The sequence below is a fragment of the Mauremys reevesii genome, linkage group 13 (genome assembly GCF_016161935.1).
Source record: "Mauremys reevesii isolate NIE-2019 linkage group 13, ASM1616193v1, whole genome shotgun sequence".
Taxonomy (NCBI): domain Eukaryota; kingdom Metazoa; phylum Chordata; order Testudines; family Geoemydidae; genus Mauremys; species Mauremys reevesii.
The window spans coordinates 41,943,048-41,959,410 of NC_052635.1; the positions used below are offsets into that span (position 1 = coordinate 41,943,048).

General features: G+C 48.2%; 1 protein-coding gene across 2 annotated transcripts in view; it reads right to left on the minus strand.

Moving 5' to 3' along the window:
• Window positions 1-5,837: 5,837 nt before the first annotated feature.
• The window catches only part of RBBP8NL (RBBP8 N-terminal like), a 102,611-nt gene continuing 92,085 nt past the window's right edge, over window positions 5,838-16,363 (minus strand). For both annotated transcript variants that reach the window (XM_039498809.1, XM_039498810.1), the window contains 5 exons: window positions 14,791-15,637; window positions 14,061-14,181; window positions 12,049-12,110; window positions 10,460-10,586; window positions 5,838-6,799 (listed from right to left, as the gene is read on the minus strand). In XM_039498809.1, coding sequence (XP_039354743.1) covers window positions 6,669-6,799; window positions 10,460-10,586; window positions 12,049-12,110; window positions 14,061-14,181; window positions 14,791-15,637 — 1,288 coding nt within the window. In that variant the 3' untranslated portion in view covers window positions 5,838-6,668. The remainder of the gene's footprint in view (window positions 6,800-10,459; window positions 10,587-12,048; window positions 12,111-14,060; window positions 14,182-14,790; window positions 15,638-16,363) is intronic.

Consider the following 16,363-nt stretch of genomic DNA (forward strand, 5'->3'; position numbering starts at 1 on the left):
CATGTATCAGGGCGGTTGTTTTACATAAAGAAATGAATTCCATTGTTCATTACATTTTTTGGCTCTATGCTAATTTTTTGGCTCAGTGTGTCTCCATCCAGTTTGGTGGCAGGGCTGGATTAATGCAGGGGCTTGAGGGGCTGCAGCCCAGGGCTCCAGGCTACGGGGGGCCCCAGTGTAGCAGGGCTCAGGCAGGCTGCCTACATGCCATGGCCCTATGCTGCTCCTGGAAGTGGCTGGCTGCTGGAGAGTCTCTGAGGCCCCTGGTGGAGGAGGGAGAGAGGCGGTTCCACATGCTGCCCTCGCCCTCAGCACTGTCCCTGCAGCTCCCATTGGCTGGTAGGGGCAGCACTTGTGGGCACAGGCAGCTCATGGAGACACGCTGTCCTCATCCCTCCAGGAGCACACAGAGACGTGCCAGCAGCTGGCTGCTTCTGGGAGCGGCGTGGGCCCTTGGCAGGCAGGCAGCCTGCCTGAGCCCTGCTGCTCCGCCGGCCGGGAGCTGCCTGTGGTAAGTGCCTCCTGGCTGGAGCCTGCACCTCACACCCCCTTCTGCACCCCAAACCCCTGCCCCAGGTCAGAATCCCCTCCTGCACCAAACTCCTTCCCAGAGCCTGCAATGTTCCTGGTTAGCGGGAAGGCAAAACCTTTTTTATAGATATAGTTTGTGGGGGAAGGGTGATTCTTTGCTACCAACAACCAGACGTGCAGGCAGTGAAGATGACAAACGCCAGGGCAGCACTGGAAAACCCCAAATAATGCGATGGGGGTGCAGGCTTGGGCCCTAAACTGGGCCTAGTTTCTATTCCCATCATGCTGGGCGTATAGAGAAGATACAACTCCTCATACATGGAAGACAAACGGCGCTGCGACCCTTCCACAATCCTCCTTGCTCTCGTTGGATCAGAGAGGGGCCCAAACCCCAATCCTTGCATCGGCACAACCCCAAACAATAGGGTGCCTGAACTCTGGACCTGCTTCTGAATTCTGTGCCTTCATCCCATCTCTCCTTTGGATACAGTCCTCAGACATCCACTGCCTGACACTACCCCACTCCTCGGCTGTGGGATGCTAGGTAGATCCTCGAGAAAATGTGCTGTGAGAATACGTAGGATAGGCCATCAACTAGTATCTGGGTGAGAATCTTCTCCTTCATCTCCCATCTCTGCTGCCTCTGCATCTTCTACCCCTCTGCCCATCAGCCCCGTCCCCAGGCACGGCCCTTGAGAAATCGACAGCACACTCAGTGCCGATGACAGGGGAAGCTACTCTCTTATTTGGATCTATTCCTGTTTAATGACCTGAATGGCGGAAGCATTTTGGAACAGAGGAGCTAAGCACATTGATTTCCACAATGCCTACTGCTAGTGGGGTGCTGTAGCTGGCAAGCAGTGATTCAGTTCCTGGTCTCGGAGCAGAGCTATCGAAAGGATTGAGAGCTGCTGCGAATAAAGGTGCTTCTCTGGCTTCATAGGGCTACCATTCAGGAAACCCTCTCAAGAGTTTCTGTGATGAGCTAGCAGTAGCTAGAATGTACCGTAGCACAGGTGAGCAGGGTGCAAGTTCCTCAGTGGTAATTCTGCTTGTCAACCCTTGCAGCCAAAGCCTGGTGATTTCAGTTCTGGGCCTCTGCTATACACAGGCTGCCAACTGCGCTGAGCTGTGAATGCGTGGCGGAAAAGCATCAGCAAGGAACTGGGCTGAGATCACTAATTGAAGGATTACATGGCATCTGGGCTTCTTGTTGGTTCTTCAGTAAAGTGGGAATTAGCTAATCTGTGCTTCACTAATCCACACACTGCATAATTCACACTGACAGAAATGTCAGCAGCTCCTGCCCACTTCTCAGCAAAGGTTTTAAAAGCGACTGCGTCCCCGTGTTGCTAGGACTTCATTTTGTCAGTGAAATAGAACTCAGTGTCTTTCCTACAGCAGCCTCAAAAAGTAGGGGCCACTCCTTGGATTGAACTGAGCTGCGCTTGATGCAGAACCAAGGATGTGGTGTTAGAAGAGGCAGTGCTCAGTCACCTTTCTGCTTGGCCAGTCCTGGGGCGCGCAGGGGGACAATTTAGCCACTCTAAATCACTCCAGCTATAGCAATTCCTAGGGATTAACCTGGAATAATCATAGTCCCTGCCTGCCATGGTCCCTCTTCTCCCTCCCATTTCTCCATGCCAGATTGCCAGGAACAGGTGAGTTAGACTGGGCCATGCCACTCGGAGATTCCCCTACTCAGAGACCTGATCCAGATATCTTACTCTGGTAGCTGCCCAGTGAAGAGGCCGGCTCCTGAGCTGTCGTGAATCAGCATGGCTCCATTGACTTCAGCTCCTCAGAGGATTAGGCCCTTGATTAACAATGTGCTCATATAACAATACATAGAGAGGTGACTCCCCCAAATCACATGATGAAACCGGGTGTAGCCATCACATCTCCTGATTCACAGCCTATCAGGCCACGTTTGCCTTTCCGCACACTAAGCACTGGACTGCTCCAACCTTCCCTTTGGTTTGCAATCACCTGGTTAACTGAGCTACATATTCCACATTTCCATCAGAGGTACTTTGTCACACAGGACATACAGGACTGAGCTTTGTGTCCTGTGACTCTTCTCAGCCTCCATTTAGGACCTGTGTTTGGTTTTTATAACATGATATAACCTCAGGCATGTGACACTTTAAGAGGAAGATTTGAAAATAATCTACCCTGGTTCTTACCATGCTGTCAAGGATTAGCCAGGGTTATCTGAGAACATAAAATTAACATCTGCATGACATCTGCTCCCACTTCCTTAACTGAATGATATTTTTCTTCCAGCAAACACACACATAGAAAGCTGCCACACTATGAAAAAAGGTGGAGGTTTAAGCACATGGTAACTACTATGTGAAAATATCCTAGTGTGGACAAGGCTGTAGCAGTTTTAACACCTGACAGCAGGTCGAGGTAAACCCCAGGGGAGGGCCCTAGATTCTACCATGTATTAATTACCACAGTTCAGGTAGGGCAAAACCACACCTCTTTTCTTAATGCAGACAAGGCCATATGGTGAAATTCTGGCCTAAAACTCAATGGGAGTTTTTCCATGGACGTCAGTGGAACCAGGATTTCACCCCCATAGAACAGAAATTCACCCCTGTTCAGAGGGCCAGTGCAAAGCCTGTGCACCATGTAAGCCTTTGATGGTTCTCTAGATGCTTGACAATAAGGATGTCTTAGATGTTAGGCTGGTTCACAATTTGTGCTCGACATTACATTGGAATTATGAGGTATCCTGTTTATAGAAAGATTTGTGCACAATAGGCACCTAGCTATTAACCCCTTCAATAGTTAAGGCTGCGATTTAAAAAAAAAAAAGTAAAGAAAAAATAATTGCCATTAGGTGCCTAAATCCATAATCAGGGTCCTAAATAAGTGGTTTGATTTTCAAAGTGCTGTGTACCCATAGAGCCTATTGACTTTAGTAGGAGCTGTTGGATACTCAGCACTTTTGAAAATCAGGCCTTTGATTTAGGAGCCTGTCTACACGGGGGTGGGGTGTTAAGCTGGCTTAATTACATTGCCCGAGGTGTGGATTTTTCACACCACTGAGCAATGTAGCTGAGTTGACCTAACTTTTTAGTATGGACCTAAACTTTAAGACTTCTACCGTTCAGAATTAATGAAACTAGGTGCTAGCATGTTTTCCCCACTGGGTGGCAGTGCCAGACTAAAAGACATGCCTCCTCTCGGGTTGCCAACATTGTATTTAAAAAATAAGGGGCTGTTTTCTTAGCATCCCCCACCCCAGTCCTCCTCCCAATATCATCATCATTATTATTTATTATTATTACTATTATTAATAACAATAACAACAATAATAATAAGCACTATTCACCTACATTTGACAGGGGTATTTCTTGCTGATTTTTGCATCACTAGTCAGCAACTCCTGATCTTGTTGTACAGAGATGAAAAAATAGGGACGTCCCAGATAATAAGGGGCTGTTGGCAATGCTACAGGGGCTCAGGCTGTGGCTTATTTCCTTCTCCTGCTCATACTTGTTTTATTTGGTCACGTGGGCTGCCTGCACTGACTGCGTTTTTCTACAGCCCAGAGAACATCCAGGACTCTTGGCAGGGCCGTGAGCTCCAGTGGGGCAGATGTGACGGGGCATTGCCCTCAGGTGCAGGGCTGGTGGTCCTGGGGCCACAGGGCTAGAGCTTGGGCCCACCCCATCCACCCCGGATGTTTTGCCGTTTCTCTTCCCCCAATGCAGTCGGTATTATTGTCTATCTCAAGGCCTTTGTGAGCTTTGGCTGCCATTTATCTCCCTACTGCTTTATAGCAGCTGATATTCCCTGCTGCTGTGGAGAAGGCAGGCAATTGTCTGAGCCACCAGATCCATGCTGAGAGCTCAGGGTATGGCACAGAGTGATATGAACTAAACCCTCCCAGCCCAGAGACTGAGCATCGCCTCTGCACTGGATCATAGAATCTCAGGGTTGGAAGGGACCTCAGGAGGTATCTAGTCCAACCCCCTGCTCAAAGCAGGACCAAACCCAACTAAATCATCCCAGCCAGGGCTTTGTCAAGCCTGACCTTAAAAACCTCTAAGGAAGGAGATTCCACTACCTCCCTAGGTAACCCATTCCAGTTCTTCACCACCCTACTAGTGAAAAAGTTTTTCCTAATATCCAACCTAAACCTCCCCCACTGCAACTTGAGACCATTACTCCTTGTTCTGTCATCTTCTACCACTGAGAACAGTCTAGATCCATCCTCTTTGGAACCCCCTTTCAGGTAGTTGAAAGCAGCTATCAAATCCCTCCTCATTCTTCTCTTCTGCAGACTAAACAATCCCAGCTCTCCCTCTGAAACAAGAGCTCCGTTGTTGCTGCCTAAGCTAGTTTTCCATAGCATAACGTACAGGTGTCTTTCATTAAACCATATAGACAATCCCAGGTCAGGTTCCCCCCCGACCTCTGTTTTCTTTATGGATTCTAATGGGCACACATGGGCTTTATCCAGCATTAGGCCCCAAAGAGGCCATCATCCTATAGGGCAGGACCTGGGAACTGCAAGAGCAGGGGAACAACCTCGGTCACTTCTCAGGCCCTGAGGCTACTTCTTGGGATGCGTCCACACCTTCAAGCCAATGCACAGTCTTCAAAGACAGAAGGGGCCTGGGCCAAAGTGAAGAAACTCAACTTCCCCACCCCGAGAACTGCTGTTCAAAGTAAAGCAACTAACTCTGCTCATTGCTCCGGTAGTGCCCCCAAAGGGAAGCCAGTTAAAGACCTGAGTGTGGCACAAACTCCTGCTCAGTGCTGCTGTCCTTGCACACTCCAGGAGGGACTCAGGGAAATTCCAACCTTGTGCACAGCAGAGTCCCTCCTCGCAATAATGGCCAAAATTAATATGCTTGTTCAGCACCGACTAGGTGGGAAGAGGAGCCCTGCTTGCCTAACGCTGAAGGAAACCCTCTTTATACCTCACACATTGGAAAAAGTGTTCACAAACAGTTTCTCCAGGAGAAAACAAGACCCGGTGATGCTGCCAAGGTCAGTGTGACCTGCTGAGTAAGTGTTGCTCATGCAAGCTGCAGCTTTGACTTGCAGACCTGACCTTTCCAGGGATCCAGTACATTTTGCAGGAGAGCATATGTGCAGCTTCTCCCCTTTCCATCCTGTTCTCTCCCCATTCTTTTTGGACGTGCATCCCACCCCATCATTCCTCCTTCTGCTCCCTTTCACAGCCAGCTTTCCTGCCACATGCATTGAAGTGGAAAAGGGAAAACACCAGCTTCGTACAATACAAACAACAGAACCACCTATTATAGTCAACCTGTGCAGCGATTTAATCAATGTAGGCTGTAAATGTGGGGAAAATTGTGCAACGTGTTCTGCTGGTCACCTTCTTTTATCCTACAGCCAGAAACTCACAAATGGGATGTTTAACGTGCATATCCCTGTTACCATCAGTTTGTCTTTGTAATTACCCCCTTGAAGTGCTTCTCCTTGTATGAAATGGCGTGACATTGCATCCTCTAAAGTCTCTGCTCCTTGCCCTGACTCCAGCACTCCAAAGCAGCGCTGCATTTAAGGCCTTAATTCTCTCGCAGACAACAGCACAAGGGCCTGATCCAGCAAGGTGCTGCATCAGGCCGTAAACCGGTAGTGACTCAGTGTGGGAGTGACACCAGTGTGGAACTGGTGTGCTGGAGAAGGGAATCAGACCCGGAGACACCAGCAGCGATACAGCTTCTAACAACACCTGCCGTGTCAGCACGGTGCCATCAGGGACAGGCATCACCAGCTCTTGTTTTCCAGTGACGTTCTGCTCTTGTCTGAGAGTGCGAAAAACACTGAGCTGGTTGTTCTGCAGGCCTTGTGTAAAACCAGTGGAAGCTCAGCTGTGTTGCTCAGGCTCCTCTGGAGTTCACCATTGCCATGATACACGGATGTCAGCCGTGTGTCTCGGTTTTCATGCCTCAGACCCAGCACTAATACTGAGCACTTCATAAGGATCTTCAAAGTGCTAAGTCAGCGGTTATGTGACTTGCCCAAGTTGTGGAGGGAGTCACTATCAGAGCTGGGGTTCAAAGACTGGGTTCTCTGGCTCCCGGTCCAAGCCTCTTCCCGCAGTCCACACGGTCTGGGATATTACTTCCAGTTGCACTTTTCAGTTAGTTCTCCTCAAAGACGTCATTGCCACAAGCAGGGCTGTTGTGCTCCGTTTCCTTTGTAATTTCTGCTGCATCAGCTGGTGCTTCGGGAGCTTTGATTTTCCTTCTTCCTCTCACTGCCTTCTTATATGCTGTTAATAGGAAGAGGACCATAGGAGTTAACCACATAGTAATGGACTGTTCAGACCACTATTAATGGGATATGGTCAACTATTTCTAGGCCCAAACTATCATTTGTTTAAACCAAAATGAGGCTTAGCAAACTACAGAGGAATAGAAACCATTTTTAGTTTTGTTTTAAATATCCACAAACGCAGGTATTTGAATGAGATTTCAATATCCCTCATGGGCTCGCGAACCTGAAAAACAGCAGCGAGAGTGGATGAGGAGAAGAATAAAGAGAACTTGACTCTGAAACAAAAGTGAAACTAATCGACTGAGTTTTAGGGACGGATTTTTCAGGCAGCCTCAATCCAGTCTCGCACATCCATTTTTTGAGTGCGCAACCGATAGTGTGTACGTCTCTTTTGTATGTGCCAAACCCTTATTGGCCTCAGACTGGCAGATCTGCCATTAATTATTTGGTGTATGAGCAATTGTTTGGTGTATGAAAAACTGTTTTGTGTCCATTTTGGGGCAGATAATTCATTGCACATGAAAAAGTGAAGACCAGAGGCTGGAAGTCTCAGCAGTGTATTATATTTAATCGGTGACTTAGTGCCTGTATACAGAAAGCTGGGAGATGGGTGCACCTGCATTTGTATGCAAAGCCTACTGGTTGTTTGCACAAACTGAGCAATTGTGTGCAAAGAGGCATTTGCATGTGCAAAGCTTTCCTTGGATGTGTGTACACAAATGTAACCAGGTGTGTAAGTGTTCATTTTGGATAGGTACAAATGGGCCTTGGCTCTTGGTAACCATGGCCCTTATTTTCCATGGTGAGTCAGATGCGAAAAGGAACCAGTAAGCGGGTGAAGAGAAAATTACGGGGCGGATTTTCACTATCTGAATGTACGAAATGTGCTCCGAACTTGTGTTCAGAGTTATCATGACGACGTGTGGAAGTCAGCTAACTGCATGCACACATGGTCAATTCAGATGCAGCAGTGTGTACAGCCAGTCACACTGCACCCTTCAAATGAAAATCTGGCACTGGATTTTACAAAAATTCTGTCAATGTGTTTGTGCAATTGGCTGTGCAATCTGAAGCCCTGACAGTAAGGCTGGACAAAGCACTGCAAACAGCCTAGCACTAGCTGGTGGCTGGACGTACGCCAGGAAATGTTTAAATACAGCAAAGATGATCGTGTATGAATAATCCCTGATTGATAGAGACCTTGTCTGTCTCCAAACTCTGTACAACTTTGCCTAACACCACAGGCTACCCTGCAGGATCAGGCCTTTTAAGATTCTTAGCAGCTCTGGCAGTGCCATTTCCACATCCACCCTTGGTTTGACAGCTTCCAAAGCTTGGCTCCGGCATTTGTTTTTAAGAGGAACTCCTTTACTGTTTGATCAAGTTTTCATTTGCTGCCTCTGTAGGTATCTCAGGAAGGCCGGGGGTGAGGTGAGAGGTGGCTGTTGCTTGTTATACAAGCCTCCTTTTAAGCTCAGTTGACAGCTGTCTATACATTTTTCAATCGGTCAACGCTGGCCTTTCTTTTTTGACTGCACAAAGAGGGCCACTAGACAGCCCTTTATGATGGAGCAGTATTTACGACTTGACAGGCCTGCTGCTATATACCTCCCCTTATCGACAACAATTTTCTGCTTATTCACCTGTAGGAAATACCGGTACAACACATTCCATTGTTAGCAAGGTGAGACCTCTACGGCCACGCTTAAAGATCAACAGCGGTTGTGTGAGAGCTTTCTCCGAATGTCAATAACGCTTTGTGGAGCATTTCGCCTCGTCTGTCAATCAGCAGTTCTTAGTATTGGCTAAACAAACACTACAGTTTACACCTATTAGCTTAGGTGTTAAGACGTGCTCTCTCAGCCACTCCTGTCCCAAGCTGCCTTGGCTAACCATTAGCAAGGGCTTCCCTGTTCGGAGATACACTAGTTACCAATGTACAGTGTAGCGTGTCTTATCATAAGGAACCAACTGTATCACCTTGGGCAAACATTTGTGCAGTGTGAAATTCACTTAGTGGGAAGCAAACACGCCCATGGTGGGTCAAGGAATAGGGCTGAATGCCCCTCATGTATTTCTCTTAAAATGCTAATTAATCAAGTGTAGGTCATTGGAATAGTTGTACAGGGGCCTGATCCAAATCTCATTGATGTTAAAGCATAAAGGAAAGGAACAGGATGGAGAATATTATAATGCCATTCTATAAATCAGCAGAACACCTGCATCTGGATACTTCGCACAGTACTGACGGGGGTTCAAGGAAGGGCAATGAGAATGATCAGAGGCCAGGAAAAATGCCTCTGAAGTAAGACTGAAAAGGTTGGGATTGTTACCTTAGAACGGAGACAAGTAAGAGGTGACATGATAAAAGTATATACAATAATGAATGGTCAAGGGGGCAAGTGGCTGGGGTGGGAGGTGGATGTTGTTTGCTAAAAAGCCCCCTTTCAAGCTTAGGTGACAGCTCAAGAAGGGAGACCAAGACCTTCTGTTCTCCCTGTCTCATCACACAAGAACAAGGGGACATTCAATGAAATTGAAAGGTAGCAAAGTCAAAACTGATCAGTGTATAACTAGACTGTGGAACTCATTGCCACAGAATGTCTTTGAGGACAATATCTCATAAGAGTCAAAGAGGGATTGGCTGTTTATATGGACAAGAAGAATACCCACAGTTATAACGGTTAATGCAAACAGCGAGTTTTGGAAAGGATAAAAATGTCGTGTTTCAGGGGCTAAGCCAATCTGTAACTACTAGGGATCAGGAGGAGACCTTCATGGGTGCTGATTATACCACATCTGGCTATTGTGGGGTTTTGGCACATTTCTCTGAAACATCTGGTGCTGGCTACAGTTGGACAAGGATATTGGACTAGATGGACCTCGGCTCTGATCCAGTTTGGCTACCCCTATGGAGCAGGCCCATACGGCTAGTTGTAGCTAAACAACAGGAGACTTCGGACAGTCTGGCTCCATTGTATTTACTGACACTCAGCATTTGCAAACAATATCTCACCCCACTAACATCATCACTCACAGTTCCAGACCTCCAGAGACTGGAGAGGTCGGTGCCACAAGTTTGTTTGCTGCTCGTGACATTCAAGAATTTGCCGAGGGAAAAATCATACAGAAAAGGAAGAAAAATAAAATGTTTCCATTCCCAGATGCACATTTTCTCCCTTGCACTATCACCAGTTAAATGTTTTTTCAAAAAAAAAAAAAATTTCCCCAGGCCCATTTACTGCTTGTAAAACCCTGTCCATACTCTTATTCACCATGGTATCTGGTGTGGGAAGTCCTCTCTGTGTCCACAGCACCAGGCAGCAGGAGTGCAAGATTTAACTCACTGCATCTCTGCCCTGGCTTGGAAGGACCTTCTCTAGAGTGCAGAACCGCAGGAGCCCGGCAGGACTCCAACTCTTGTAAGCTTGGCAGGAACTTCACAGACTGTGACCTTCCAGTTCCTCCAAGCTCGATTACTTAAGCCCACTCCTCTCACCACACCAGTATCCAAAACAGGGTCATGACCCTTGCTGATTTTGAGGGACATGGCTGCGATTCAGGTAGCCTGGGGATTCATCTCAGTTATGCTTCAGACAATGCAAGCTGGACTCTGTCAGAAGGTTCTTTACGAGCGGGCCGTCTTTCTGCATACCTTTTGTCCCTGGATCCTGCCCTCTTTTCCTTTTCTTTTGCAAGACCTCGTCCTTGTCCTCTGTGCACAAATGTTTTCCCTCTGCATGTTCTTCTTGGTGGGTTTCATGTTCATAAGTGGCGGCCACCTAGACAAATCAGAAAACCGGTCACTGGCCCACCGGACTTCTGATGACCTATCCTGTTGCCATTGGATTCGTTACTATCCCTTACAGCACAGTGCTAATTTGCAATTGTTTGTGAATTTGATGCTCACAATGATCCCAGGACTTTGCCGTTCTCTAGTGCCTGTCACCCAAGGAGCTCGAAGCACTTTGCTAATATTAAACCCAAGATTTCCAAACTGGATGATCAGCGTGATGTGCCAGAAAGGGGCCAGACTTTCAGCAAGTACTGAGCCCTCACCCTTGAAAAACAGCCCCCTTTAATGTTTGCTAAGGTGGCCCCCCCCGTAGGGTTGCCAACTTTCTAATCACACAAAACCAAACACTCTAGTCCCACCCCTTCCCCGATGCCCTGTGTCCCCTGCTCACTACATTCCCTCTCCCTGGGTGGCTGACTCTTCCCCATCCTTACTCACTTTCACTGGGCTGGGGCATGGGAAGGGATGAGGGCTCTGGCTGGAGGTGCGGGCTCTGGGGTGGGGAAGGGGATGAGGGGCTTGGGGTGCAGGAGGGGGCTCTGGGCTGGAGCAGGGGGTTAGGGTGCAGGGTGGTGAGGGCTCTGTCCGGGGGTGCCAGCTCTGGGATGGGTCTGGGGATGAGGGGTCTGGGGTGCAGTTGGGGGCTCTGGGTTTTGGGGGGCTCATGGCTGAGGCAGGGGGTTGGGGTGCAGGCTTACCTCTGGTGGCTCCCAGTCAGTGGCACAGTGGGGGGCTAAGACAGGCTTCCTGCTTTTCCTAACTGCACACTGCGTCCCGGAAGCAACCAGCAGCAGGTCTGGCTCCTAAGCGGTGGCACAGCAGGTGGGTCTGCGTGCTGCTTTTGCCTGCAGGCACCGCCCCCGCAGCTCCCATTCGCTGTGGTTCTTCATGAGGTCAATACGTTACCATTGTTACCAAACTAGGCTAAAGGCAAGGGATACCCCTATGGTGTGAGAAAGCGTTTTGTCTCTTTGAAGAGTCATGCCGCATGTCTGGGATTTCCTCAGACAAAGCCGGGCACAGGAAATGATATCAGGTATGGAATCTCCATCAGTTATTGATGGACTGGGAACCAGGGAGTAAGGGGTGGGGGAATGGGACAGAAATATCTGGGCATCTGATGGAGGCCAACCTGCCATCTCAGCAGGAGCGTGACTTCCTTTTATCTTAATCATGCAGGAAAAACTGCATGAGAAAGCAAAAGCAGAACTTTTCTGCAACCCAGAGACAGCACCTGAGCCCACTCCAGCCTGGGGAAATAGTGTTTGTGTTGCCTTTTTCGTCTCATTTTCTATTGGAAACTGTAGCATCTCTCTGCCTTACAGGAGTAGCCTGGGATCTTCAAAGGGGCCCAGCTCCCACAAACTTTCACCACTGAAATTCCCAGCCTTAAAGAGGAACCAGACTTGGACTGCTCTTGGTGTATGTGTCGGTCCAAGGAAGCAAACCTCGCTGTCCGACGTGTCGGGCTCATCCGAGTCCTGCTTCACAGACTCTGCATCGTCTTCCTCTGGGGAAACAGAAGGGGACGGTTAACTGATCGGCTTTGGCAGTAGCAATTCCTAGCCCCCTCACAGGTGTTAGTCACAGCTCCGGTCACTGATCAGAGCCACCGTCACTGGGACATCAAAACGAACGACATTTCAAAATGAAAAGGCAAGAAATGGTGGCACGACGGGTTCGCAGGGCTGAGTTTTTAGCAGGAGGCCCAAGTCCCAAGTGTGTGTGTTTTGGTGGCATAAGGGGATTGACTTTCAGAATAGCAATATAAAAGAAATGACTGTGGGGAACACAATTTACAGTAAACTCCATCAATCGCACCCCGCTGTATCTATGTAGCAATCCCCCACTGAAGTCAATGGCCATGTCTAGATTGGGAAGAGAGGGTGTGCAAATTTTAAATACAAAGTATCTTCCTAGGCTAGACAGGGCCAATGAGAATTTTGCTTGTGTATGGACTGCAGGATCAGAGCCAGAATGAACCAGAGCAGACGTTCCAAATAGGTTTCAAAACAATTCCTGCACTGGACAAACTGAAAAACTGGTTGCAATGAAATCCACTGTAGTGGAGTCTCACTGTAGTGAGTCTGTTCTGTGAAAAAAAACAAAAACCTGACTTCACTGCAAAAGGATTCCATTGTGTATTGGCCCAGAGGTTACAAAATTCAGGCATGTAATTGCATACACCAAATCACACAATTACTGGGATTGCAGCTAACCAGGACTTGCAAATGACCAAATCTAGTTGTTTGGGAGCACAATTACCCAATCCGCACTCACAATGGCAGATTTATAGAGGTATAAAGGTCAGTTACTTCCTGAAATCCAGTAGGAGTTGGGCACCTAAACTGCCCTTGGTACTTTTAAAAATCTAACCCCTAACTTCTAAGGTACATCTTACTGCTCTTTGGAGGGGAGACTGGCTGCTGGCAACGAAGGACCACAATTTAATTAATCGTTAATTAAACTGTTAATTAAAAGGTCAAAAGAGTGAAATGCCTGCAAGCTGCATGGAAACTATTTAAAAATACCATAATAGAGACTCGAACTAAATGTATACCCCAAATAAAATAATAAATAAAATAAAATAATAATAATAAATAATAATAATAATAATAATAAACAGTCTGTCTGGTCCATCCCCAGTGCCTACTAAAGTATTTTCTATAAACAGTATTCCCCCCCGCCACCTTTTTGTGATGACTATAGTTGTAGCTGATGGCTCCATATTCCATTCCCAAGGCTCCCCAAAGCATTCGTTCCCCCATTTGATAAGCAGCTATTTATCGTCATTGCTGGGCCAGATCATAGACCCATTTCTGGTGGCACAAAGAAGCTGGAAAATTGAAAGCTCTAGCCCACTGCATGGGGGAATCCTTGAATGGCTTTGAGCCACTGCATGGCTCCTATGCCACTTACCCTTCTGGCCCCTGGTATAGAGACATGCCTGTGTGAAAGGGGGCATAGCCAGGCCATCTGTGCACGCTGGGTGTGATCCCTGGCTGCAAGAACAGCCCTTAGGGTCTGTTGATGACTGGCACAAAGTACAGCAGTCCGGAGGCTGCTCTGTTTTATGTCAGGGAGCTGCCGATGTTCGACACCTTTGGCAATCAGGCCACTTCCATTTAGGTACGTATAGATGAACTGAGGAGTCTCACATTGAGACATGCAAGTCTGAAAATTGTAGACTTGAGGAGCGGTTTTCCAAGGCACAAATGGGAGGTAAGCATCCAACTCCGCTGACTGCCATGGGAGTTTGGTGCCCAGGTGACCTTTGTGCCTTTGAAAGTCTTCCTCTTGGAATTTAGAATACAACATTTAAAACAAGTGCCATATATTGCATGCATGTTTCGGAAGCGCCTTCCATAGACTTTCCAGTGCTAAGGAGATCAGCACACCAGGCTCAAAACACTGTCTGCTCCTGCCTTCTCAAAGGTCACTTTTCCATGGGGCTTTTTACCTGTCTGAGCACCTGGTTCTCGCTTCTGTGCCCTAGGAGACAGTCTCACCCTGGTCTCTGAATCTGTTGCAGGATCACAAGATGTTAGCTTGCCCGCGGGCTGTCCTTGTGAGGAAGGGACCTGTAACACATGGCAATAGCTGTATTAGTTACAAACTGATGGGAAGAACTGCCAATGCCTTTATTGTTAGAGATGTTGCCTTCTCCTAAGGTGGTGAAAAAAACTGGTTTCCCGCTCCAGCCTGGCAATGAGTATAACTGCAAAGATGCACACTTGCCCCTGGACAACATCAAATAGGGGTTTCTGTGTATTTGCGGGACATTGCTACAGAGCCTGATGTCGCCTACACACAGACTCAGCAGCGGCGTGGCAGGCGCAGAGTCTCTCAATGCACCTTAATCCTAACCCAGAGGAATAAAACCCTGAGGCTTAGAGGGTAGTTACTTTCCATGGTCCATTCAGTCCTGGGTTTCCTCAGAGACTGAGAGCAAGTCCGCTGATCAGTGCCCGTTGGGGTGGTCGTTTTGCAATGTGCAAATCTGTCCACTAGGGACAGGACTGACCCCACCAACCTGTTTCACACACTGTGGGCCTCAGGAGAGCCATCAGGTCAGAACTTTCAGCAATAGTGGTGATGCCCATTTTAAATTGTGATTGGCCCAGCAAGCTGACTGCTGACCACAGCCTCCCTGCGGAGGAAAAGCGGATGCCAGTGCAAGATGTACTCACCAAAGGTGCCGCAAGGGCCTCTTGCTCTGTGGCACTGAACTGCTCAGTCTTGTTGCCGATTTGCAGCAGTTTGGCTGCAGGGAGCTGGCTGCAGGCTAGGTGGGAGTTCTCATGCTCTGCTCTTGACAGCACGCTGGAGCTCTGGCCTGTCTCAAGAGTGGGGCTTTCCATAGGGATTGGACTTGGACTGTCAACCTCACGCTGTTTGGGGGATTTGTGCCAGCTGGCAGGTTTCAGGCTTTCACTCCTTCTGCCATAATCTGACAGGTCCAGAGGTGCGTCCAGGAGACATTCTCTTGCTGCCTCTGCCTTCTCCCTTTGCTCCACGTTGTCCCTGTTTATCCAAGCAACTTTCCCTTCTACAGGTTCCTCCAGGTACAACCTCTCTTCTTTGCACCCCATGGTCGGCTGCGGGGAAAGCGGCCTTTCCTCAGGAGCAGCTGGATCTGGAGTTGCATTTTGGTTGCCTTCTGTACTGGCCCTGAATCCTTGCTGATGCTCTTGTGCCAGGAGATACTGGAGCCTCTCTCTGTGCTTAAGAAATGGAAGCCTCCCCTCCAAATGCTGGTCCCGCATGTACACCACAGCTCCAGGGAGTTCTAAAATGGCGGCCTGATCTTCCCATTCCTCCTGCAGCCTTGTTCTGTCTTCAGTCTCTCTGGCCTGTAGCAAGTGGCTTGGCAAGCTATTGTCCCTATCTGCAGAAGCACTGTTACTCCTGAGTCCAAATTGGTGCAGAGAGAAATGTTTGTTAAGGAGGCAGAGCTGCTCCTGCCTGGTGGTCAGCTGTAGAGTTCCATAGGACGAAGTGGCTTTGTGGGACTCTGGTTTGTTTGTTCTTAAGCAACTAAATGAAACAAACAAAAATCATCAAACACATCAAAGGCAAGTTTCCAGGTGGGTCACCTCACCATCACAGTGTCCCTTTTTAGCACCTGGTTTCCATGTGCTGCCACTGATTGGCCAAATACGTTGCTGATGTAAACTTGCATAGCTCTGTTGAAATCAATGGAGCCCTGCCAGTTTACACTGGTGGAAAACGATACATTGGAGCAAAGTGTGCATGCTCACTTTTGCACACATACAGTAGATCATGCATACAGTAATTACATCTGTGCAAAATCTGCATTTGGGTGTGCAAAGCAAGTAGCTGGGTGCACAACTATGCTGTCAGCATGTCTGCAAAAATGGGTGTGTGCCTACTGGCTGTAGATGGGTCAATCATTTCTGCACTAAAGCTCCTGTGATGGCCTCCATCTTGTCCGCCACACCAAGGATTGAAAGAGGGACCTCCAGAAACAAGCGGCTCCAGCGTGAGCTAACGAGCCAAGTCTCTCTAGCTGGCTCAGAGCCTCTATGGACAAAGCACAGGGGGACCTGTAACACCAGGGGGTTACACAGACATTAACAAGTGGAGCCCAGTTGAAGATAGAGCTTTAGGCTGCCCACACCTGACAGTTTTACATTGCTGATAGAGTCTTTCCTCCTTCCTTCAACATACGCGCTTGTAGAGTTTTACAGCCACATTTAAAGAGGCTCGAGCAATGGCTGAGTTGTGCAAACTGTGTTCAGA